This window comes from Zosterops lateralis (genome assembly GCF_965231275.1).
Source record: "Zosterops lateralis genome assembly, chromosome: 9".
Classification (NCBI taxonomy): Eukaryota; Metazoa; Chordata; class Aves; order Passeriformes; family Zosteropidae; genus Zosterops; species Zosterops lateralis.
Genome location: NC_139769.1, coordinates 643,977 through 668,557, shown reverse-complemented (window position 1 = coordinate 668,557; position 24,581 = coordinate 643,977). Strand labels below are relative to the sequence as shown.

The window sequence follows — 24,581 nt, the reverse complement described above, 5'->3', positions numbered from 1 at the left end:
CATTTATTCAGCAAATGGATTAAGGGAAGGCCGAAGAAATGAGATAATAAACAAGGATGAAAGAGGAATTAAACTCCCAAGTAAATTTGGTGCGGGGGGTCCAGCGTGGAGAGTGCTTTGCAGTCAGCTGGCTTTTTTATTTTTTTAATGTTTAAATTAAAGCGTTAATTTAATGTTAGTGTTTTAAAGTGAACTGTTCCCCTTTTGCAGAGTTTTTGTAGGAGGTCCTGCCTGGGCTGACACCCCCCATGATTCCACAATTCCATGATTCCACAAGTATGAAATTCCAAAATTCCATGATTCCACAATTATGAAATTCCAAAATTCCATGATCCCACAATTATGAAATTCCACGATTCCACAATTCTGCAATTCCACAATTCTGCAATTCCACAATTCTGTGATTCTGAAATTCCACAATACACCACACTTCCATGATTCCACAATTCCACGATTCTGCAATGTCACAATTCTGAAATTCCAGAATCCTGCAATCCCACAATTCCAGAATTCCACAATTCCAAAATTTCAGAATTCCAAAATTCCACAATTCCAAAATTCCACAATTCCACATTTCTGAAATTCCACAATTCAAAAATCCCAAAATCCCAGAATTCCAAAATCCCAAAATCCCAGAATTCCAAAATTCCACAATTCCACATTTCTGAAATTCCACAATTCCACATTTCTGAAATTCCACAATTCCAAAATCCCAAAATCCAAAAATCCCAGAATTCCAAAATCCCACAATTCTGAAATTCCACAGTTCCACAACTCCGCAATTCCTCAGTTCCCCAATCCCACAATCCCCTGACTCTGCAATTCCCCAGTTGTCACCCCGGGGACTCTCCCATCCATCCCTGCCCTGGGGCACTGGGATCCCTGCCCTGTGTCCTGTCCCTCCATCCCTGGGGAAATAAATCCTCCCTGGCAAACCCAGGCCCTGTTTTCATCCTCATCCCTGGGAACAACCCTGATCCCCTAAACACTGACTGCCACACCCCAAATCCCTCATTTTCAGCTAAAACCAACCCTAAACATCCCCAAAAATTATTCCTAACAAAACTCCTTTGTGTAGTTGGACATCTCACATCCCAAATATCGACCACAAAAAAAAAAAAAAACAATTGTGCTTTTTTAGGCCAGTAAAATTATCTATCAATACTTACTGAAAATCCCTGTTTTTTACACTTTTTATTTTGTTTTTCATTTCACACCCAGATGAGCTGGTTATTTACAGAGCTGAGAAATGCCCCCACCACAAACACCCTTTCCAGGGTGCCTCGAGCAGAGGATTTTAGATTTTAAATCAGGAGAGGTTTTTTTCCAGCAGGAGCCCCCAGCCTGTGCTGGCACCAACCCTCCCCTCTGACAATCAGGCACCAGCAGGGAAAAGCTCCCAACCCTTTTCCCTTTGCAAAATTTCCATGATTAGTTCCTCCAGGCACTTTGATTGAAGAGCGTTGCCTAAAGGTCTCCACCTCCTCCTAATTAAACACAATTTGTCTCAAACACTGGCAGCTTTGGCAAAGTGGGGCTGAGGAAATAAATGATGGGTGGGCTGGGGAGAGAAAAATGGGTTTGATCTGGAGCCTGCATTTATCTCCAATCCTTGTCAGCACCAAGAGTGACAAAAGGTCTCACACAAGTGGCACTTGGATAAGTTTGGGATGAATTTTTTTACCCCTTTGATGTCTGAGGCAGTGTAACCATGATCTGTGTAAATTAATGGGGTGTCATTGATGCTCACAAATGTATTCACCTGGTTTATTTGAGAGCAATTTGAGGATGTTACCACAGGGTGTGAGTGGAAAAGGAATGATCCTGTTTGGGAATTTTGTGCCCTTGGGATGAGATTTGTGTCCCTTTCCTCCTGGCAGGGTGTCACTGGATGGGCACGAGAGAACTGCACTCACAGATTGTGAGAGCACAAAAGAGAGGAGATTTATTTTTTCTGTGGGTTTATACAGACCCTGGACATTGACCAGAGATTGGAGGATGAGGTTGACACCACTGGTCAAACCTGAAATCCATCAATTTGTCCTTCCCCCAGGAAGGAATGCACGGTTTTGAAAACATAACTTTTTGTTTATGTTATAATGTGTGAGAAACTCCAGTAGGACAATGTAAACATCAGAAAAAAAATGGAAAAAAAAAGAAAAAAATAAAAAAAAAAATAGAAAAAAAATAAGGGTGACAACAGGGACATTCAGCTGTCCCGGTGGGACATTCCTGAGAGCAGAACTCCAGGAGCAGGAGGTGCAGCTCAGCTTCTCCCTCTCCCAGCAAAACCTTTCAGACACTCCACAAGCTCCTTCCAGCCAGCAACACGCTCTGCAATCAAAGCTCTGCCAACTAATCATGGAAACGGAGCCAAAAAGTCATAAAGGACAATAATAATAATAATAATAGAAATAAAAAAAAAAGCCACCTCCTGGTGTCTGGAGGCAAAGCCCTCCCGGCTGGGCACTGATTGCTGCTGAGCAGAGCCAGGGGGCAGCCCCAGTGCTGGAGCTCATCAGGGCTGGGACAGGGATCTGGGAGAGCAGGGATGGTTTTCCTTCAGCTCCAGGACAGAGGGGAGTTATTCCATCATTTCCTGAGCACCAGCACAGGCTGCACCCTGGAGGTGCCCAAGGCCAGGCTGGGCGGGGCTAAAGATGAATTATCGTAAAATATCAATATAAATATATCATAAAATAGGATAAATATGAAAAGAGTCGAAGGTTTAAATAATGCAAGAGTTTATCTGGTTAGAACCCCTGGATTGTGTGACCAGCAGAGGGATCACTAAGGCAAGACAAGAAGAGAAGAGTTTGCCCAGGGTGAGAAAGGGACAGATGGGGGGGACAGGACAAATATTCATCAGGTAAAACACATTTAGATAAATCTAAATGGACCAGTCTGAACATCTCCAAAACCTCCTGGTCCCAGGAAGCTCCTGGAGATCTCTGTGAGTAAGGAGTCTCAGAGCGAAAGAGGCTGAGGAAATACCCCATAAATACCCAATAAATGCCTTATAAATACCCTATAAGTATCCCATAAATACCCCATAAATACCTCATAAAACCCCATAAATACACCATAAGAACCCCATAAATACTCCATAAATACCCAATAATTACCCCATAAATACTCCATAAATACCCCATGAGTACCCCATAAATATCCCATAAATATCCTGTAAATACTCCATAAACACTCCATAAATACCCCATAAACACCAAAACCCCCATAAATACCCCAGCACAGGGATCCCCCTGCTCCCGTTATCACACAAGGACACCCCCATTTTCCCCTAAAACCCCTCTGTTCCCCTCTCCACACCACAGCCTGAATCCTACAAGGCTCCATTCCCAGCCAGCAGCCACAGCCCCAGCGTTTGCTCGGCCAGAAAAAGCAATAAAATGCAATAATTCACAATAAACTGGGATTTCCCTTTTCTTCACCCTCCCAGACAAAGGAAGGGCTGCCTTACCCAGGCTGTGCAGGCTGCAGGGTGGTGAAGTTTAGAGCCAGAAAATCGTGGAATTATGGAATTTCCTGAGCTGGAGGGGTCCCCAGGGATCACCATCCCACCCCTGGCCCTGCACAGACCCCTCAGTGATCCCACCCTGGAGCTCTGGCAGCCCTTGGGGAAGACCCTTCCCCTAAAATCCAACCCAAACCTCCCCTGGCCCTGCCCCAGGGGTGGGATCTCCCCTGTGCTGCCCCTCGGGGGGGCAGTTTGGACACTCAAATCATCTTTTAGACACAAATTCCAACCTAAATGTGGGCAAAGGGGGTTTTCACTGCAGGATTTCTGCCACCAGGGAAGCGCCAAGAGAAGAATTCTAGACTAGAAAATTAGAGGTAAAAGCTCATCACTGCTCCTTACAGGCAAAATGAGAATATTAGAGGGTTGTGACAGGTAAACACTGATATACCTGTTGCTGCTCGTGCTGTCACAGGCACTAAATAAAAGAGCTGTAATGATGTGAGACGATTCCTTGTAACTCTGCATTTTTTTTTTCCCTTTTGGAGAATTCTACAGGTTCAGTCTCTCTGCAGCGAGCCTGAATGACAGATTTACATCGAATTCCCAAGATAGTTATTAAAATAATTTCCCTTGACAGTTCTCTGGCTGCATCACTCCCCCTTCTCTGTGTCCCAACCATATGGCTCTGCTTTACTTCCCGTTTTTTCAGCGCTTTGCTCTGATGTGAAAAGCAATTCCTGGTTGTTTTCTCTCAGCCCCAGTTCTCTCCCACCCATCGCAGCGAGCACAGACCCAGGGAATATTCTGGAAGATCTGGAAGGGACCCATTGACTGCAGCTCCTCTGGGAATTCCATCTCAGAGCTGCTGGAGCCCTATGGAGAGCTGGGGGGGCTCACCTGGGGAGGAGAAGCTCCAGGAGAGCTCAGAGCTCCTAAAGGGGATCCAGGAGAGCTGGAGAGGGACTGGGGACAAGGGATGGAGGGACAGGACACAGGGAATGGCTTCGGATTGGAAAAAGGCAGATTTGGGTGGAGATTGGGAAGGAATTCCTGTCTGGGATGGAATTCCCAGAGCAGCTGTGGCTGCCCCTGGATCCCTGGAATGCCCAAGGCCAGGTTGGACATTGGGGACAGTGGGAGGTGTCCCTGCCATGGCTGGGGTGGCACTGGGTGGGATTTAAGGTGTAACATATTATACATATATTACATATAATACTATAATATATATGACATATATTACATATAATACTATAATATAATACATATATACATATAATACATATAATACTATATATTATAGTATAATTATATTATATTATAAGGTAAAAATAATTTTATATTTATATTTTTATATAAGTATATTTTATATATAGCTATATAACTATATAGCTACATAAATGTAAAGTATATAAAAATGTATACATTTTAAAATAAAATTTAATATTAGAAAATAAAATGTATAAATATAAAAATATAAAATATAAAATAATAAACATATAGAAATATAAAAATACAAACATATAAACATATAGAGATATAAAATATAAACATATACAAATATAAAAATATAAAAAATCAAAAAAATAAAAAATAAAAATACAAAAATATAAAAATTTGAAGATAAAAAATATTGAACTATAAAAATATAAAATATTAATATTATAAAAATATATAAATATAAAAATATTAAAATTATAAAATTATAAAAATATAAAAATATAAAATATAAAAATACAAAAAGATAAAAATATAGAAATATAAACATATAAACATATAAACATATAAAAATATAAAAAATAAAATATAAAAATATAAAAATATAAATATATAAATATATAAAAATATAAATATATGAATATATAAATATATAACCTAGCTCAGCAAGTTTCCACTGCCTCAACTCAATCCAGGGGAGGAAAGGTTTGATCCCTGGATTAAGTCAGTCCACACAAATTTATTCAGTGTTTATTTTCGTTCCCACTACAAAGCCCAGAAATTAGTAACGATTATCTACCACCGAAACTTGGAATTACTTTCCACATGATTAATTCCTCCTCTGGAGCTGCCCCGTCCCAGGGAAATGTGCTGGGAGTGGTGAGATTTAATCTTCCTGACACCCCAACAGCCCCAAGAGCCGCTGGTATTAATGGGGATTAATGGCCTCGTTAATATTCATGTTCTCCAGACAGTGAACACCGAATTAACGCTGGGCTGGTGCCTGTGCAGCAGTTTGGGGTGCCTGAGCAGGGACAGGACATGAGAATTTTGCTTTCCCTGAGATTCCTCTGCAGGAAAATCAGGTGGGATTTCAGACTCTTCCCAAAAGGGCCCAGCCCAGCCTTGGGATGCTCATGGGATGTTCTGTGCCTTTCCATCGAGGGCCCATTGATAATTGGATTTTAGCAGGATATCCCATTGATAATTAGATTTTAGCAGGATGTCCCATTGATAATTGGATTTTAGCAGGATGTCCCATTGATAATGGGATTTTAGCAGGATGTCCCATTGATAATTGGATTTTAGCGGGATTTTACCGCGAGTTTTGCGGGATTTTAGCAGTGCTGGTGATAGCATGAGGTTAAAATGATTTCTGAAATAGCAAGGGCCCGAAAACAGGGATCGGCTCCACTTGTAACCAGGATGTTATTCCGTGCTATTGTTTTTAACTAAATTCAGTATAAAGCAGAACTTTGCACAGGTGGTGGGGGGAGAGAAAGGGGGAGCCCTGGTAGAACGCACAGGCCCTAAAAGAGGAGGATCTGTACCGATATAATCATTAGCAGGACCCATGCCAGAATTGTCAATTGTAACATCAGTTTGGTAATTAAATATGATTATTTTCCCCAACCAGAATCTTGAGCAAGAATCACACAGACCATTGTTCCTGGGGATGGAATCAGTGGGACAATGGGGTTTGATGATGAACACGAATCCTTATGTGACAGGAAAGGTATAAAATTGTATTCATTCAGCATGTTGGACGAGCCAAAAATTTTGGGTCATCCGACTGGATGCTCGGCTCCCAGAGCTCTGAAATAAAGCACCACATACAATTTCACGATTGTGTGTTCTCTCCTCGGCTAACACTGGCACAGGAGCGTTGGGAACGAAGCCTTTTCTCTGTGCTCTTTGCCTTCTGAGATATTTGGAGTCTTTCTTTTGTGTCCTACAATGACACTGTGCCTCCCCTGCCATGGCAGGGACACCTCCCACTGTCCCCAGGTGCTCCAACCCCAATGTGCCACCTGGCCTTGGGCACTGCCAGGGATCCAGGGGCAGCCACAGGGATTTAAGGATTTAAGGCCCTTCCCAGTTTAGCCCAATCTGGGATTTTATGAACCTGCAGTTCAATCACAGAACCCCTCCTTGGATGTCACCGCCCTCCTTAGAGATCAGGGCAGTGATGTCACAGTCACATTGTTCCCAAAAATTCCCCCAAATAACAAAGACAATCAAAACACGCCCATGAGGAAGTGAAAACCACACACCACCCAAATAAATAATCATTTCCACGTCTGTGAGGAAGTGAAAACCTCACAGCACACAAATAAATCACCATTTCCACCAGGTCTCATGGATGTCAGGATGGTGCTGGAGGTTGTTTCCCCATCCTGTGGGTGAGCAGGAGCAGCTCTTTTCCATAAATCAATGGGAGCTTTGAGCAAGGAGTGATTTCTTGCTCCTGAAGGGCTCTGGGCATCCACGCTGAGCAGAGTTATGAAGGAAATAATTTCCCACAGCTTTCCAACCCCAAAGCTGGGCCGAGGAAAAGTTCCACTCACAGATTGCTGTTATCACATCCAGGGGTTTGGGAATATTTATGGGCAAAATATTTTTGGGTGGGCTAACTACACCCAGCTGAGTGGGAACACAAAACAAAACCTCTGCTTTGAAGTGTTTCAGCAGAAAGACTTTTCCTCCAAACCAGCCCTTTCATTGTGCATTGGAAGCTTGTGTTAATTATAATTCCTTTTGCCAGGGCCTGCTTTACACAACAAAGCTAATCTGCCAGCTCTGAAGGAATTTTTCCTGTTTTCTCTTGCAGACGATAGAAAGAGAAATAATATCATATTTTTAAATGCAAAGTGGCGACGATTAAAATTTCCCTTTAAATAAAATAAGAACATTTCTGAATCCTAGAGACAACAAAACAAGTAATCCACGGGGGTCAACAGAATAACTCACAGCTCTCTTACTCGAGCCTTTGGTATTACAAAGGTTTTTATAAGTAAGCAATTTTTAGCTGTTTATTCTGCTCCCTGTAATGTCTGGCCTTGAGGCAGGTTTGGAATCAGAGGATCAGGAAGGCTCTGGTTTTATCCAGCTCCTCAAGTGCCTCTTTATCCATTCAAATCTGCACACTCACATTCCAGTTCACGTCTCTCTCTCTCTCTCACGAGGTTTTTGTCTAATCCTTCCCTTATAAATGAACGTATTAACCTGAAGGGAGAAACGTTCAAAACATCAGGTGGGGGGGAAAGGAAAAAAAAAAATTTAAAAAAATATGCCAAAAGCTGCGGTAAAAGAAGAGATTGTGTGCGTGCATCTCCTTGAGCACAGCACTGAGAATCCACCCGTGGGGCTGAGCTGTGCTGCCTGTACAAATTCCCAGATTTATCTGAATGGCTGGGATGAAAGGCCCGTGATAAGTGGGTATAATGGGAGCTGGAGCTGTATTATGGGATTGTATTACAGATCAATGCCGTGTGGTTTGATTCCGGCTGTCGTTTCCCCGGCTGGAGCTGAAGAGCCTGTGCTATTTATGGTCCTGGTTCCTGCCTCACGAACGGTGACGTGCAGGGGATGGAGTCCCAGTCATGTCAGTCACAGTGATTTCACACTCATTGTGTGGCTCCTGTGCCCTGGGTTGTGGTGTGGGATGTGCACACAGTATTTATTCCATCCCCATCCCCATGAGCTGTTGGAACCAGGTGGGGCAGTGTTTCCCAGGCCCCTCCTTTGGGCTCTTCTGCTCATGGCCCATCAATGCCTTGCCCAGGACTCACAGGGAACTCCCTCCAGGAGCTCTCTCTGTTTAATGGGCCATCAAGGAGCCACTGCACGACTCCTCATCCCATTGGGAGATGCTCCCAATGCCCAGGGGGAGGAGCCAAGCATTCCCACCTGGAGAGAATCTGGGATTTGGGACAGGACAAGCAGCCCTGAGCCACTGGATTCCCAGAGGAGCAGAGCTCCCAGACCTTTCTGTGGGATCACTGCTTCAGGAAGAGCCCCTCACCTGGACTGCTCCCCCCACCCTGCTCAGGGTGTGTTCTGACTCTGGCAGTGCTCCTTTGTGCTATTGCATTGATTTTATTTTATTTTTACCTTTTTACCTTTCTTCTTATTAAATTGTATTTCTGACTTGGAGCCTCTCACTCATTTTGCTCTCAAACCACAACATCCTGCCGGGGAACCCCTGGGGGATCTGCTCCCAGAAATGGACAAGGAACCTCACAGGGTTGGGTTTGAAGGAAACTACATCAGCCTCAGCACCCAGCAGGAAGGGAGAGAAAATCAGGGAATCACAGAGTCCTGCAGCTTGGAAAAGCCCTCCCAGACCTGGAGTCCAACTGCTCCCAGCACTGCCAAGGCCACCCCGACCGTGTCCCCAAGTGCCACATGCACAGAGCTGTAAATCCTGCAGGGATGGGGACTCAGGCCTGTCCTGGACAGCTGTGCCAGGGATGGAAAACCCTTCCAGGGAAAATTTCTCCTGATCTCCAGTCTCCAACTCAGCCCTGTCCTGGACAGCTGTGCCAGGGATGGAAAACCCTTCCAGGGAAAACTTCTGATCTCCAACTCATCCCTGCCCTGGGAAGCTGTGCTGGGGATGGACAGCTCTTCCAGGAAAACTCCTAATTTCCAACTGAAACCTGTCCTGAGCAGCTGTGCCAGGGATGGAAAACTTTTTCCAGGGAAAACTTCTCCTGATCTCCAACTGAAACCTGCCCTGGGGCTGTCCCCTCTCCTCGTGTCCCTGCACCCCTGCCAGGTCAGGGAACCACAGGATTCACTGCCCTGGAATCTTCTGATGGACAACTGAAGAGTTTTCCTCACACCTCCAGGAAAGCTGTGCAATCAAAGATCCACTCCTTCCCGTGGAGATTTTCCAGGCAGGAAACATTCAATCCCAACCCTTTAAAGCTGCTTTTCAAACTCCTCACAGCTCAATCCTGCAGGATGAATCTGCCACTTTCCTTCTCAGTTGTTTTTTCAGTCGTCTCCAGAAATCTTTCTTAAATTAGCTCCACACATTCTTTTTAAAGACAGGCATTTGGTTCTGCTCTTCCCAACTGGTGGATTTGGCTGCTTGCAAATACCAGATATTGTCATCATCCTCCCCGTACCCTTTCTGAGGCTGTAAAATCAGAATTAAGCTGTGGGGGGTCGGAAAAGAAAAAAAATGAAGGAATGTGCAGAGCAGAGGAGGAAATGATCCTTTGTGTGGGTTGTCCTCAGGGTGAGAAGAAATGATTATTTGGTGTGGGTTGTCCTCAGGGTGAGGAAATGATCATTGGTGTGGATTGTCCTTAGAGAGAGGAGATGATCATTTGATGTGGATTGTCCTCAGGGTTGAGAGGAAATGATCTTTGGTGTGGATTGTCCTCAGAGAGATGAGATGATAATTTGTGTGGATTGTCCTCGGAGAGAAGAAATGATCACTTTGTGTGGATGGTCTTCAGAGAGAGAAATGATCATTGGTGTGGAGTGTCCTCAGGGTGGAGGGAAATGATCATTTGTGTGGGTTGTCCTCAGAAAGGGGAAATGATCATTGGTGTGGATTGTCCTCAGAGAGGGGAAATGATCATTTGGTGTGGGTTGTCCTCAGAGAGATGAGATGATAATTTGTCCTCGGAGAGAAGAAATGATCACTTTGTGTGGATTGTCCTCAGGGTGAGGAAATGATCATTTGGTATGGATTGTCCTTAGAGAGTGGAAATGATCATTGGTGTGGATTGTTCTCAGAAAGAAGAAATGAACATTTGGTGTGGGTTGTCCTCAGGGTGAGGAAATGATCATTTGTGTGGATTGTCCTCATGGTGAGGAAATTTTTTAGAATTTTTAGAATTTATATGTATTTTTAGAACTTTTCTGTATGTTTTGCATAGTTGTTCTCTGAAAGGAGAACGTGGCTGATGGTCACAGTGACCAATGGGGTCAGGAGCTTGTGACCTCCTTGGGCCAATCCTGGCCCTCTGTAAAAAGTGTAGATAAGTGATGGAGTCAGATAATAAAGGAGCTTTTCCATGTTTGATTTGACCTGCTGTGCCTGCTGTCCCCTGTGAGGGTCCACACCTCTGAGTGAGGGATAACACAAGACTATTCTTTGTCTGCTGACCACTGGCCAATCTAGCTGATAAAAGAGCTCAGGACACCAACATAACTCCCCCTCCAGAGCTGCTTTCCCAAGGATTTTCCCCCTGTGCTGAGCAGGGACAGGATGATAATGGTCCCTGGCACCGGCGAGTTAATTTTGCAAAGGGAGCTGCCACCCTGCTCTCGAGTGCCGGCAATTTAAAAGAGTAATGGATTGTCAGTTTTCTCTGGGAAGTGGTTGTTAGATGATTTTAAAGTCTTTTGCATATTTATTTTGTCCCACTTTAAATAAATTTGGGGAAGATTTATCTCGTTAGCTTCAAACGCAAAAGTCCCTCTTGGCCTGGCTGAGGAAACAAATTAGACTTTGCAAACATTGCAAAGACTAAATCAATACATTAATATTTAGGGGACATTAAGGGGGTTTATTAAACAGAAAGAAGGGCCTAGAGTATTACTTTGGGAACATTATACATGTTTAAATAAAAAAAACAAAACCCGAGGTTGTGGTTCCTGAGTGAATCTATAAAAGGCGTTTCCAGGGATAAGTGAATTATTTACAGCTGCAGATCCCTGCAGGGGTGAGGTGGGGCTGGGGGACAAGGGGGACAAGGCGGGGGGACGACTTGGGGACAGGGGTGGGCCAGGGCTGGAACCTGCCAAAGCAGTGAGATGTGCCAGCTGTGCCCCCAGCACAGCCCAACCTGATCCAGATGTGGACCCAGAACAGCCCCAAACCCTGATCCAGATGTGTCCCCAGCTGTGCCCCAAGCCTGATCCAGCTGTGCCCCCACAGATCCAGCTGTGCACCCAGCACAGCCCCAAACCTGATCCAGATGTGCACCCAGCAGAGCCCCAAACTTGATCCAGATGTGCACTCAGTACAGTCCAAAGCCTGATCCAGCTGTGCCCCCACAGATCCAGATGTGCCCCAGAACAGCCCAAACCCTGATCCAGCTGTGCACTCACAGATCCCAGCACAGCCCAAACCTGATCCAGATGTGCCTCCCACACAGCCCCAAAGCTGTGCCAGATGTGCCCCCAGCACAGCCCAAACCCGATCCAGATGTGCCAGAGGATCCTGGTGCTGCACCTGCAGCAGCTCCACACTGGGGGACACGGGGACACAGAGCCCAGCCCTGTCCTTGGGGACACCACAGGCCTGGCCCCAATGTCACTGTCACCATTGAATGCCACCACCCCAAACCCAGCCTGGCCCCAGTGTCACTGTCACCCTGTCCCAGTGATGATCCCAAACCCAGCCTGGCCCCAGTGTCACTGTCACCCTGTCCCAGTGATGATCCCAAACCCAGCCTGGCCCCAGTGTCACTGTCACCCTGTCCCAGTGATGATCCCATCACCCCAAACCCCAAACTGGCCCCAGTGTCACTGTCACCCTGTCCCAGAGATGATCCCAAACCCAGCCTGGCCCCAGTGTCACTGTCACCCTGTTCCAGAGATGATCCCACCACCCCAAACCCCAAACTGGAGGAGGAAATTTGGACTTTGGGAGGAGAAATGTCAGACCGGAAATGGCAGAAAGCCAAACCTTTTGTAGAAAAGTCATGAGCAGCAGAGTGTGGCCAGAGGAAATTCGGGTTTTTACTCTGCTGTGACAAACATCTGGTTTTTAAATCACCCGCAGCCCGTGAGTTTGCAGATCCAGCACCTGGCACTGAGGTGGATGGAGTTGATTACAAACTGCTGCCACCGAAACTTTCAATTAATCACTTCATAATTCTCACTCCTTTTTTAATAAGGTCACTGAAATTAAGTTAGCTGGATTATCTTCCTCTTTTTCGTGTGGTTTTTTTCCTTCACAGGTGTAAATGTGGGCTGAAGTTCTGTTTCCTTTTTTATCCAATATCTCAGTGCTCAGGGATGGGGATCCAAACTTCTCTGGGCATTTCCAATCCCTGAGCTCCCTTTCCATGGGGAAATTCCTCCACCCTGAGCATCCCCTGGCCCATCCTGGGGCTGTCCCCTCTCCCCTCCTGTCCCTGTGTCCCTGCACAGCCCCAAACCGAGCTCTGACAGGTCTTAAATCCACTCACAAAAGTCACAAAAATGCCTCAATGACATTTAAATAAAACAGACACGCCGAGCTCTGAGTTCCAGCCCAGAATTCCTGCAGGATTCCAGAGGGGAAGGAGGTTTGGGAGGGGGCTCAGCCCGTTATTCCCAAGGGATTAATGGGGATTGCCAGTCCAACCCTTCCCCTTTATATTCATTGCTTTATTACTCATAAAAATGCAAAAGAAAATGTTAATGATGATTGCGCCAAAGACTAATAAGTTAAAGCCTTGGGTTATACTTTGCATTTCTGAAGATATAAATGCAATTGCTTAATAATTATGCATATTTTTAACTATTGAGTTATTATTTCTCTATATGCTCGTAGTTAGCCTAATTAATTTTAAGCTCCTGTTGATATATTTTATACGTGCAATTAATTTCCAACCTGTTTTGGTTTGGTTTTTTTTTTTTTTTTTTTTTTTTTTTTTTTTTTTTTTTTTTTTTTTTTTTTGTTGTTTTTTTTTTTTTTAGCCCTTGCACGAGGGGCATTAATTATTAGGAAGACAATCAAAACCAAGAATCACTCAGCCAGGAACAACACAATAAATATTAAATCCATGTGAAAAGTGACAGCAGAGCTCTGAAGGAAAGGAAAGGAAAGGAAAGGAAAGGAAAGGAAGGAAAGGAAAGGAAAGGAAAGGAAAGGAAAGGAAAGGAAAGGAAAGGAAAGGAAAGGAAAGGAAAGGAAAGGAAAGGAAAGGAAAGGAAAGGAAAGGAAAGGAAAGGAAAGGAAAGGAAAGGAAAGGAAAGGAAAGGAAAGGAAAGGAAAGGAAAGGAAAGGAAAGGAAAGGAAAGGAAAGGAAAGGAAAGGAAAGGAAAGGAAAGGAAAGGAAAGGAAAGGAAAGGAAAGGAAAGGAAAGGAAAGGAAAGGAAAGGAAAGGAAAGGAAAGGAAAGGAAAGGAAAGGAAAGGAAAGGAAAGGAAAGGAAAGGAAAGGAAAGGAAAGGCCTTTGAAGTTTCCCACCCCCAGCCCAGGTTTCCCAGCCCTACCTTGCACAGTGAGGTGCACCTGCCTGGTCTTGGGGGTGTACTGTGTCTGCACAGAGCAGGTGTAGGGCCCATCGTCGGTGACATCCACGTCCTGGATGTGCAGGCTGTAGTCCCTCTTGTTGTCGGTGGCGATGGACACGCGCGGATCCACCGACCACTTGTCACTGCCCGCGAAGATGATGCTGGAGCGGTTCAGCCAGGCCCCCTTGGAGGCTCCATCCTCCAGGTAACACCTGCAGGGAGGGAAATTCAGTCAGTGGGAGCTGCTAAATGCTGGGTTTAGACTGAGCACAGTGGGGTTAACAGAGCTGAACTCACACCAGGGGTCGTTTGTGGGCTCAGAATTATCCTAAAGCACAAAGCTCGGCTTAGAGACATGATCAGCATGGGGAGATCTGTCTGCTCTGCCTCTCCTGCCCCTTCTCCTGCTGGAGGGGCTGCTGGGGCAGCAGGAGGAAAGCCTCAGTTATCCCTGCCTGGGCTGGCCCTGCCCTTTCCCCTGCCCAACTCAACATCTCCTGCCCAGGCTTTCCAAATCCAGCCCAAGGGAAAAGGCAGAGCAGCCCATGGGATGAGGAGCAGAGGAGAAATAAAAACCTGGAGGGTGTTTAAGCCTGGCTCAACACCTCCATGCCCAGGCTTTCCAAATCCAGCCCAAGGGAAAAGGCAAAGCGGCCCATGGGATGAGGGGCAGAGGAGAAATAAACCCCTGGATGGAGTCAGGGCTGAGAGCAGCAAAGTGCAAACCCCAGAGCCACTGGGGAGTGGGGCTGTGGCACCAGGAAATCTGCATTTCTCTCCATGAATGAACCAGGAAATGTGCACAATGATGAAGGCGCATTTTAGCCTCACACCCCGCGCCCACCTCGGAATTTGAAGCTTTGAAACCATTTGAAAAGCTGAAGGAAGGTAATAAGGAGGATAATACAAAGTGCAGCAGAGTGATGGGACGTTTTTATCTCACAAAGAGCTTTTCTACATGAAGGGGATCCAGGAGAGGAAGGGAACGCCACGGAGCTCGTCCCTTTGATGGGACATTAAAATAGCACAGCCACAGAAACCGGAGGGGGAAAACATGAGATTTTCAGCATCTGGCAGCATTGTGTGAGTGGGAAATGACAAAATGACATTCCAGTCAGGAATGGGAAACTGGAAACATCAGGGCTCGGAAACAAAGCCTGAGAATAACCATTGGTTTAATTAATGATCTCAACGTTAAATGCGAAAAGGCTCTGAGAGGAGATGCAAGGCGGGGGATAAAAAAATCCCCTTTTCCAGCACAGAGAACTGGGATGTCCCCGGGATGGGGAACTTTGAGGTTGGGAACCTGCAGGAGGAGTTCTGCAGGGCCTGCTCCCTCCAGGGAAGGGAAGGGAAGGGAAGGGAAGGGAAGGGAAGGGAAGGGAAGGGAAGGGAAGGGAAGGGAAGGGAAGGGAAGGGAAGGGAAGGGAAGGGAAGGGAAGGGAAGGGAAGGGAAGGGAAGGGAAGGGAAGGGAAGGGAAGGGAAGGGAAGGGAAGGGAAGGGAAGGGAAGGGAAGGGAAGGGAAGGGAAGGGAAGGGAAGGGAAGGGAAGGGAAGGGAAGGGGCCTCTGTCAAAGTCCCCTGAACGTTTTGAACCTGATCCTAACGAGCAGCAGGATGGAGAGGCAGGAAAACTCCAATTCCCCAATTCACGGAGGGTTTTATTGCCGCATGTTTCTGCAGCAGCTGGATCCAGCCCGAGGAGCTGTCCCTGCCCAAGGAGCTGTCCCTGCCCTGGCCAGGCTGAAATCAGATGGGATTTGAGGTTCTTCCCAACCCAAACCTCTCTGGGACCCCATGAATTCCAGATCAGTGGTTTTTTTTGTGGGTAACCTGCAGCTCCTGCTCCAGCAGAGCCCGACGAGCTTCCACAAAAATAACAACAATAAACCCTTCCCACCCTTCCTAAAACCCTTTTCCAGGGCAGTCTCCAGGAAATCATTCACTGAAATGATGAGCAAAAGTAAAAACTGCAAACATCAGTGGCCTTCCCTTGCTTTTTCCCTTCCCCTCTCCCCCTTTTCCTCTCTTCCCCTAAATTCTGTTTTCCCTAAATTCTGTTTCTCGCAAACTCCCTGCACTTCCTGCAATGGAATATTTAAAACCTATGCACAGACCCAATTATTTTTAGCAATTAATAATAATAACAACAATAACACTGCAGCACAACTAAAGTCAGCACAACAGTCATTAAATAAAAGTGACTTTTGCTCTTTTCCCCTTCCCACGGCTTGGGAAAAGTATTGATGAAACCACAGCAGAGAATTCTTCTATATTTAATTGTAGGAGATTGAAAAAAAAAAAAAAAAAAAAAAAAAAAAAAAAAAAAAAAAAAAAAAAGGCAGCAAAATTTCTTTTTTAACTGATGATTGTAATCAGAAATTCCCCACACAACAAGCATAAAAAAAAATTAGATTTTAATGTTAACTGTCACACACAGCCCAGGGCACTTTATTATTTCCCCACTCATTATTAATGGGGACCATCTTCTGTAATTTGTGAGTACAGGAAAAATATAGTCTCACCCAGCTTCCCTCAAGTTTTTAATTCCTCTTTTTTTTTTTTTTTTTTTACTTTCCCAGCTCTCCAGTCTATTATTCCGCAGTAATTAAAACAGAGATCCATTAATCTTTGTGAAAAAAAGAAAAAAAAAAAAAAAAAAAACCACAAGCTTTTCCAGTTGTTTAATTAAAACTGCTCAGGGGCTCTGCTCCAGGAGCTCCACGGAGCCCACCTGAAGGACACGGCCTGGGAGGCTCCAGGAATCCCAGAAATTTGGGGTATTCTGTGTCCAAAGGGAAGTGCTCAGCCCTCCCCTGCTCCAGAAATCCCAGAGATTTGGGATATTCTGTGTCTAAAAAGATGCACCTGCTCCATAAATCCCAGAAATTTGGGATATTCTGTATCCAAAGGGCCTGGGATGAATCCAGCCCTCCCCTGCCCCAGAAATCCCAGGGATTTGGGATATTCTGCGTCCAAAGGGCCTGGGATGCACCCAGCCTCTTCCTGCTCCATAAATCCCAGAAATTTGGGATATTATGTGTCCAAAGGGAGGCCTGAGATGAATCCAGCCCTCTCCTGCTCCATAAATCCCAGGAATTTGGGATATTCCATGTCCAAAGGCCTGGGACCCCTCCCTGGGGCTCAGCTGGGGGTGTTTGCCCAGTGAGCATCATCTCCCCAGTGGCCCCAGCAGATGTCGATATTTAATCCCAGTCAATATTTATTTCCCAGTCACTGACTGGTTTTGCCACAACTTTCTTGGAAAAAATAACTTCCCTGCAAAACCAGCACGTTCCACCCTTGGTGAAAACACATTAAAAAAAAAAAATCAATATTTAAATTACATTCAATGCACAACTCTTATCTACTTAAAACAGCAAAGCTATTTAACAGAAGGAGAAATTTCTCACAACAACTTCTACCCTGTAGATATTCACCATAATTTTACTGAACTTATTGACCAACATTTGCTTTGCCTTTGGTTCCTCTTAACCAATTTTTATTTTATAGTTTTTATTCACTGCCCGTGTTCTGTACTGAAAGATGTGATGCTTTTAGTCACATTTTAGAAAAATCTCAGGATAAATCTCAGAACCTTGGGGTGGTTTTGGGGTTGAGGGGAGCTCAGAGCTCGGGGTCACTGTCCTGGGCTGCTCCAGTGGATCCCACAGGAATTTCAGCCCTGCCTGAAGAAAAATTTGCATTTTCTGCAGCTCCTGCAGACACCTCAGGCTCCCTTTGGTGCCCTGAGCCCTGTCCTGGTGTGTCCTGGTGTGTCCTGGTGTCCTGTCCCAGCTCAATCCCATCAGCATTTGCTGATCCAGGAATTCAGGATGAGGCTTGTACCTGCCTGGGGCAGATCCCAAATCCCCCCCGGCTGTCCCCTCCTGGCAGGGACTTGTGCAGAGCCACAAGGTCCCCCCTGAGCCTCCTTTTCTCCAGGCTGAGCCCCTTCCCAGCTCCCTCAGCCCCTCCTGGGGCTCCAGACCCTTCCCCAGCTCCCTCAGCCCCTCCTGGGGCTCCAGACCCTTCCCCAGCTCCCTCAGCCCCTCCTGGGGCTCCAGACCCTTCCCCAGCTCCCTCAGCCCCTCCTGGGGCTCCAGACCCTTCCCCAGCTCCCTCAGCCCCTCCTGGGGCTCCAGACCCTTCCCCAGCTCCCTCAGCCCCTCCTGGGGCTCCAGACCCTTCCCCAGCTCCCTCAGCCCCTCCTGGGGCTCCAGACCCTTCCCAGCTCCCTCAGCCCCTCCTGGGGCTCCAGACCCTTCCCCAGCTCCCTCAGCCCCTCCTGGGGCTCCAGACCCTTCCCCAGCTCCCTCAGCCCCTCCTGGGGCTCCAGACCCTTCCCCAGCTCCCTCAGGGATTCTCCAGCCCCTTCCCCTGCCCTGGACTCCCTCCAGCCCCTCGGAGTCAGTTTTGTGGTCAGGGACCCAGAGCTGGACACAGGATTTGGGGTGGGGTCTCAGCCCTGGGGGAGAGAACAGGGGCAGGCAGAGATGCAGGCAGAGATGCAGGGAGAGATGCAGGCAGAGATGCAGGGAGAGATGCAGGCAGAGATGCAGGCAGAGATGCAGGCAGAGATGCAGGCAGAGATGCAGGCAGAGATGCAGGCAGAGCTGCTCCTGCTCCTCAAATCCATTCACCTCTTCTTTCCCCAGGCTGCTGCTCCTGCCCAGGCTCCAGGGATGTCTCAATATCCCTGTCCTTCCCCCCTGTTCTCCCTGAAAAGGCTTTTATCACTATCAGAGCTTAATGGAAAAAGGACCTCCCCAGGTGCAGACAGGTTGGGTTTTACCATCCCCTCATCGTAATAACCCCGGTGTGAGTGGGGAGGGCAGAGAGGAGTGAGATAATTGTGAGCTGGGCCATGTCCTTTATCAGCTCAGCCTGGACCTGGGGCCCTTCCCTGAGCAGGTGAACCAGCCCTGCCCCACGGCCCCTCCAGGGCTGCTTTAAATAAAATAATGGAGTTAATGGCAGAAGCAAAAAAAACTACCTGGAGAGGTGTAATTCATCACGGTGTGCTCACGCCATTATCTTAAAAACATCCAGTGTAGTAATCACTTGAAGGAGTGATAACACATAATTGTGTGTTCTCCGAAATTAGAGGTGAATGGGAGTTGCAGCTAATGAGAGGCAAATAGCAGCTCAGGAGCTGCAGTGATTACAGCAGATGTGGTGATGAATGCATTTATTATTGGGCTATTGCAAAGCTTTTTATAGCAGAGGCAGCAGGTTTATAAATAAATAAGCGGCCCCACACGTCTGACCGAGCAGCTCGCGGTGCAGGAACGCTCCAGAGCTGGCAGAAAACAAAGCAAAGGGAGCCCAAATCCCACCCAAACACTTCCATCCCCGGGGGCCCACGCAGGGCTTTGTCACCGCTCACAAAGGATGAGCACAGGGAGCCAAAAGAAAAAGGTTCCGCAGCTGTGTGTGAGGAGTTTGGTGTTTGACAGAGCCTTGCAGCAGTTCCTCCCACAGCTGGGTGAGCTGAGAGAGCACTGCTGCCTCTCCAGGGGAGGAAAAGCAGCCAGGAGGAGGAGCAGGAGCAGCTCCTGCCCCTAAAGGCTCTGCCATCGCTCCTGCTCTGGGATGATCCATGGAAACAGGAGCAGCTCCTGTCCCTAAAGGCTCTGCCATCACTCCTGTTCCTGCTCCAGGATGGTCCATGGAAATAGGAGCAGTTCCTGTCCCCCAGGGCTATGCCATCCCCTCAGACCAAACTCCTGCTCCAGGATGATTCCTGGCAGAGGAAAGGCTCCAGGATGATTCCTGGCAGAGGAAAGGCTCCAGGATGATCCCTGGCAGAGGAAAGGCTCCAGGAGGATCCCTGGGCAGAGGAAAGGCTCCAGGATGATTCCTGGCAGAGGAAAGGCTCCAGGAGGATCTCTGGCAGAGGAAAGGCTCCAGGAGGATCTCTGGCAGAGCAGGAGCAGCTCCTGTCCATCCCCCAGGGCTCTGCCATCCCCTCAGCCCCAGGGTGATCCCTGGCAGAGCTTTGCTCCCCTCCAGGCAGAGCAGGTCCCCAGGAGTGTCCCCCCAGCAGTGACAGATGACAGTCCCTGTCCCACACAGTGCAGCACACACAGTGCTGCAGCCCCTTCCTGCAATCCCATTTCTGTCAGAATATTTCAGGAGAGATCTGCAACCCCCAGCAGAATGAAAACAACATTTCAAACCACCAAAGGCTCCTGTGGAATAGAATTTCCTGCCCAAACTCCTGAGCGAAGGACTCCATTTGTCTCCCTCTGATCCATGATTTCATCTGGGCTTATCTCCCGGAACATTTACTCTGTTGATGTACCACTGGTTGGAATATTAGTGATAAATAATAAAAGAAGGCAAATTTAATTGTGCTGCAGCCTTTCACCACAATGAATCTTTCAGGAGAATCACAATGATCTCTTGATTTACAAGAGCAGGAACTGCTTGTGGATGGATGATGTAAACACAGGGACTTGGCACAGATGGCTGGGGCCGTGTTTGCCAGCAACAGGCAGGTTTTTGGATGAACCTCCCAGCTGCCTGCTCCAGACTAATGCATTATTAATAACGTGATTGAACAGCTCCTGGGGACAGAGCCTGGAGGGAAGGAGCCCCTCTGGAGCAGCCTGGCAGGGCAGCATGGGGAGGGGGCAAGGGATGGATGGAGGGATGGAGGGATGGATGGATAGAGGGATCGAGGGATGGATGGAGGGATGGATGGATGGATGGATGGAGGGATCGAGGGATGGATGGATGGATGGATGGAGGGATGGATGGAGGGATGGATGGAGGGAGGGAGGGATGGATGGATGGATGGAGGGATGGATGGAGGGATGGATGGAGGGATGGATGGATGGAGGGATGGATGGAGGGATGGATGGAGGGATGGATGGATGGAGGGATGGATGGAGGGATGGATGGAGGGATGGATGGATGGATGGAGGGATGGAGGGATGGAGGGAGGGATGGATGGATGGAGGGAGGGAGGGATGGATGGATGGATGGATGGATGGAGGGATGGATGGATGGATGGAGGGATCGAGGGATCGAGGGATGGATGGATGGAGGGATGGATGGAGGGATGGATGGATGGATGGATGGAGGGATGGATGGATGGATGGAGGGAGGGAGGGATGGATGGATGGAGGGATGGATGGATGGAGGGAGGGAGGGAGGGATGGATGGATGGAGGGATGGATGGAGGGGTGGATGGATGGAGGGATGGATGGATGGATGGAGGGATGGATGGAGGGATGGATGGATGGAGGGATGGATGGAGGGATGGATGGAGGGATGGATGGATGGAGGGATGGATGGAGGGATGGGGAGGAGTCACAGAGATGGATTGGGAAGGGGTCCCAGGGCACTCAGAGGAAGGAGGAACAACCTTCCAATCAACATTCTGCTGACAACCCAAACAAACACCTCGAGAAACATTCCCAAAATACCCAAAGAAACTTCAGCAATTGCCTTTATAAAGGGACAGTCCTGCCTGACCACCCAAACCAACACTGAGTGTTAAACACTGACCACTAAAACAGTCACTGACCACCCAAACCAACACTGACCACCCCAACCAACACTGAGCACCTAAACAAACACTGAGCATTTAAAAAACCCTTGAGCACCTAAGCAAACATGGGGCACTTAAACAGTCACTGAACACCCAAACACTGAGCGCCAAAACAAACACTGACACACAAACATTGAGCACTGAAACAACCACTGATCACCTCAACAACCACTGAAAGCACAAACTAACACTGAGCACTTAAACACTGAGCACTTAAACAATTATTGAGCACTTAAACAACCATTGAATGCCCAAACTAACATTGAGCACTTAAACATTGAGCACCCAAACAAACACTGAGCACCCAATGAGCACCTAAGCACTGAACACTTAAATATTGACCACTTAAGCATTGAGCACCTAAATTATGACCACTTAAACAATCATTGACCATTAAACAATCATTGAACACCCAATCATTGAGCACTCAAACAAACATTGAGCACCCAAACATTCAGCACTTAAACATGGAACACCTAAACAAACGTTGAGCACTTAAATATAGAGCACTTAAAAAAAAATCTTTGAGGGCCAAAAAAGTCATTGAGTACTTAAACAATCATTGAGCACCTAAATATTGAATACCTAAACAAATATTGAGCATTTAGAAAATCGTGGAACACCCAAATAGGGAGCACCTAAACATTGAGCACCCATGAAATATTGACTACTTAAATATTGACCACTTAAACATGGAGCACTTAAACAATCATCGGCCACTTAAATGATCATTGAACACCCAAAGAAACATTGAGCACCTAAACAAACATTGAGCACTCAAACAAACACTGAGCACCCAAACATTCAGCACTTAAACATGGAACACCCAAACAAACATTGAGAACTTCAGTATTGAGCATTTAAAAAAAATCCTTGAGGCCTAAACAGTCATTGAGTACTTAAACAATCATTGAGCACCCAAAAAACATTGAGCACCTAAATATTGAGTACCTAAACAAATATTGAGCATTTAAAACATCGTGGAACACCCAAATAGGGAGCACCTAAACACTGAGCACCCATCAAATATTGACCACTTAAATATCGACCACTTAAACATTAAGCACTTCTGGCCATTAAACAATCATTGGCCACTTAAACAAACATTGAGCACCTAAACAAACACTGAGCACCCAAACATTCAGCACTTAAACATGGAACACCTAAACAAACATTGGGCATTTCAATATTGAGCACTTAAAAAAATCCTTGAGCGCCTAAACAGTCATTGAGTACCCAAACATTGAGGACTTAAACAATCATTGAGCACCTAAAAACAAACATTGAGCACCTAAAAACAAACATTGAGCACCTAAAAACAATCACTGAGCACCCAAACATTGAGTACTTAAGTATTGAGCACCTAAATATTGAGTATTTAAACACTGAGCACCTAAAAACAACCATTGAGAACCTAAACACTGAGTATTTAAACACTGAGTACCTAAACAATCATTGAGAACCTAAACATTGTGTACATAAACACTGAGTATCTAAAAACAACCACTGAGAACCTAAACATTGTGCACTTAAACATTGAGTATCTAAACAGTCATTGAGAACCTAAACAAGGAGCACCTAAAACCAAACATTGAGCACCTAAACATTGAATACATAAACACTGAGAACCTAAAAACAATCATTGAGCACTTAAACATTGAGTACTTAAACACTGAGTATCTAAAAACAATCATTGAGCACCCAAACATTGATTATTTAAACACCAAATACCTAAACAATCATTGAGAACCTAAACACTGAGCACCTAAAACCAAACATGGAGCACCTATAGAAGCACTCAGCACCTAAATAATCACTGAGCACCACCAATCCCTCAGTGACCACCCAAACTTCCTCTGCCTGTCTGTCACTGGTTTTATCATCCTTGGAAAAGCTGCTGGTGCCCCTGGAGTCCCCTCCCAGCTGATTCCCCTCCCTGCTCTCAGGCTCTGACAATATTTACACAACCCCGAGCACCAAGGAGCAGTTTGCTTTAGCACTTCGCCCATAAACAGCTGTTTAGTACCAACAACCAGTGGGAATTCTCTTTCCTCTTTATGTCTTCCCCATGAAGAAAACATACCCAGTCTCCTCACTCGTGTTCAAAATGAGCTGGCTGTTCGTTTTACTTGGAGAGGAAAGGGGAAAGATTGAATCACATCTTAATGAATGTAATAATTTCCCATCAGAACAGATTTTTATAAAGTGTATAAGTTATTGATTATTGATAATCTCTGTGTGAGGTGTGGGAGGATGCTGAGTGTGTCAACAGGTGGGAGCAATGCACTGGAATCACACTGGAAAACACACAAACACACATGAAAATTTATATTTATGTAGCTGCAAACTTTGTATTATTTTAGATTAATTTGTGGAAGAGTTTGGGTTGAAAAGGACTTTAAAAGTCATCCCATTGCCATGGCAGGGACAGCTCCCCCTGTCCCAGTGTCCAGCCTGGGGCAGTGCCAGGGATCCAGGGGCAGCCACAGCTGCTCTGGTCACCCCGGGCCAGAAATGGGGTTTAATTGTGCAGCTTTGACAAGTAAATGATTGTTGGCCAGAGAAGGGAGGAGCAGACGTTTCTGTCATAAACAATCCCATTGATAATCTCTGTGTGAGGTGTGGGAGGATGCTGAGTGTGTCAACAGGTGGGAGCAATGCACTGGAATCACACTGGAAAACACACAAATGCATGAAAATTCATATTTACATTAAATAGCTGCAAACTTTGTATTATTTTAGATTAAATCGTGGAAGAGTTTGGGTTGAAAAGGACTTTAAAAGTCATCTCATTGCCATGGCAGGGACAGCTCCCCCTGTCCCAGTGTCCAGCCTGGGGCAGTGCCAGGGATCCAGGGGCAGCCACAGCTGCTCTGGGCACCCTGGGCCAGAAATGGGGTTTAATTGTGCAGGTTTGACAAGTAAATGATTGTTGGCCAGAGAAGGGAGGAGCAGACGTTTCTGTCACAAACAATCCCTAAATGAACGCCATTATGGGCATTTAGAACCCCCTGGGCATTTTCCCCACCCAGGTGAGAATTTGCAGTCCCTGGCTTTGGGATTGCACTGAAAAAACCATCCCAGTAATTATGGGATGGCTGTGCCCTGCACAGGACACCATGTCTGCTCCTGCTCC

At 46.4% G+C, this 24,581-nt stretch overlaps 1 protein-coding gene across 1 annotated transcript in view; it reads right to left on the bottom strand.

Annotated features, from left to right (window-relative positions):
- The window catches only part of NEGR1 (neuronal growth regulator 1), a gene marked incomplete at its 5' end in the record, with an annotated part of 154,107 nt that overhangs the window by 77,356 nt on the left and 52,170 nt on the right, over positions 1–24,581 (bottom strand). The window contains one exon of the mRNA XM_083867346.1: positions 13,864–14,096. Within this exon, the coding sequence (XP_083723472.1) occupies positions 13,864–14,096 (233 nt within the window). The remainder of the gene's footprint in view (positions 1–13,863; positions 14,097–24,581) is intronic.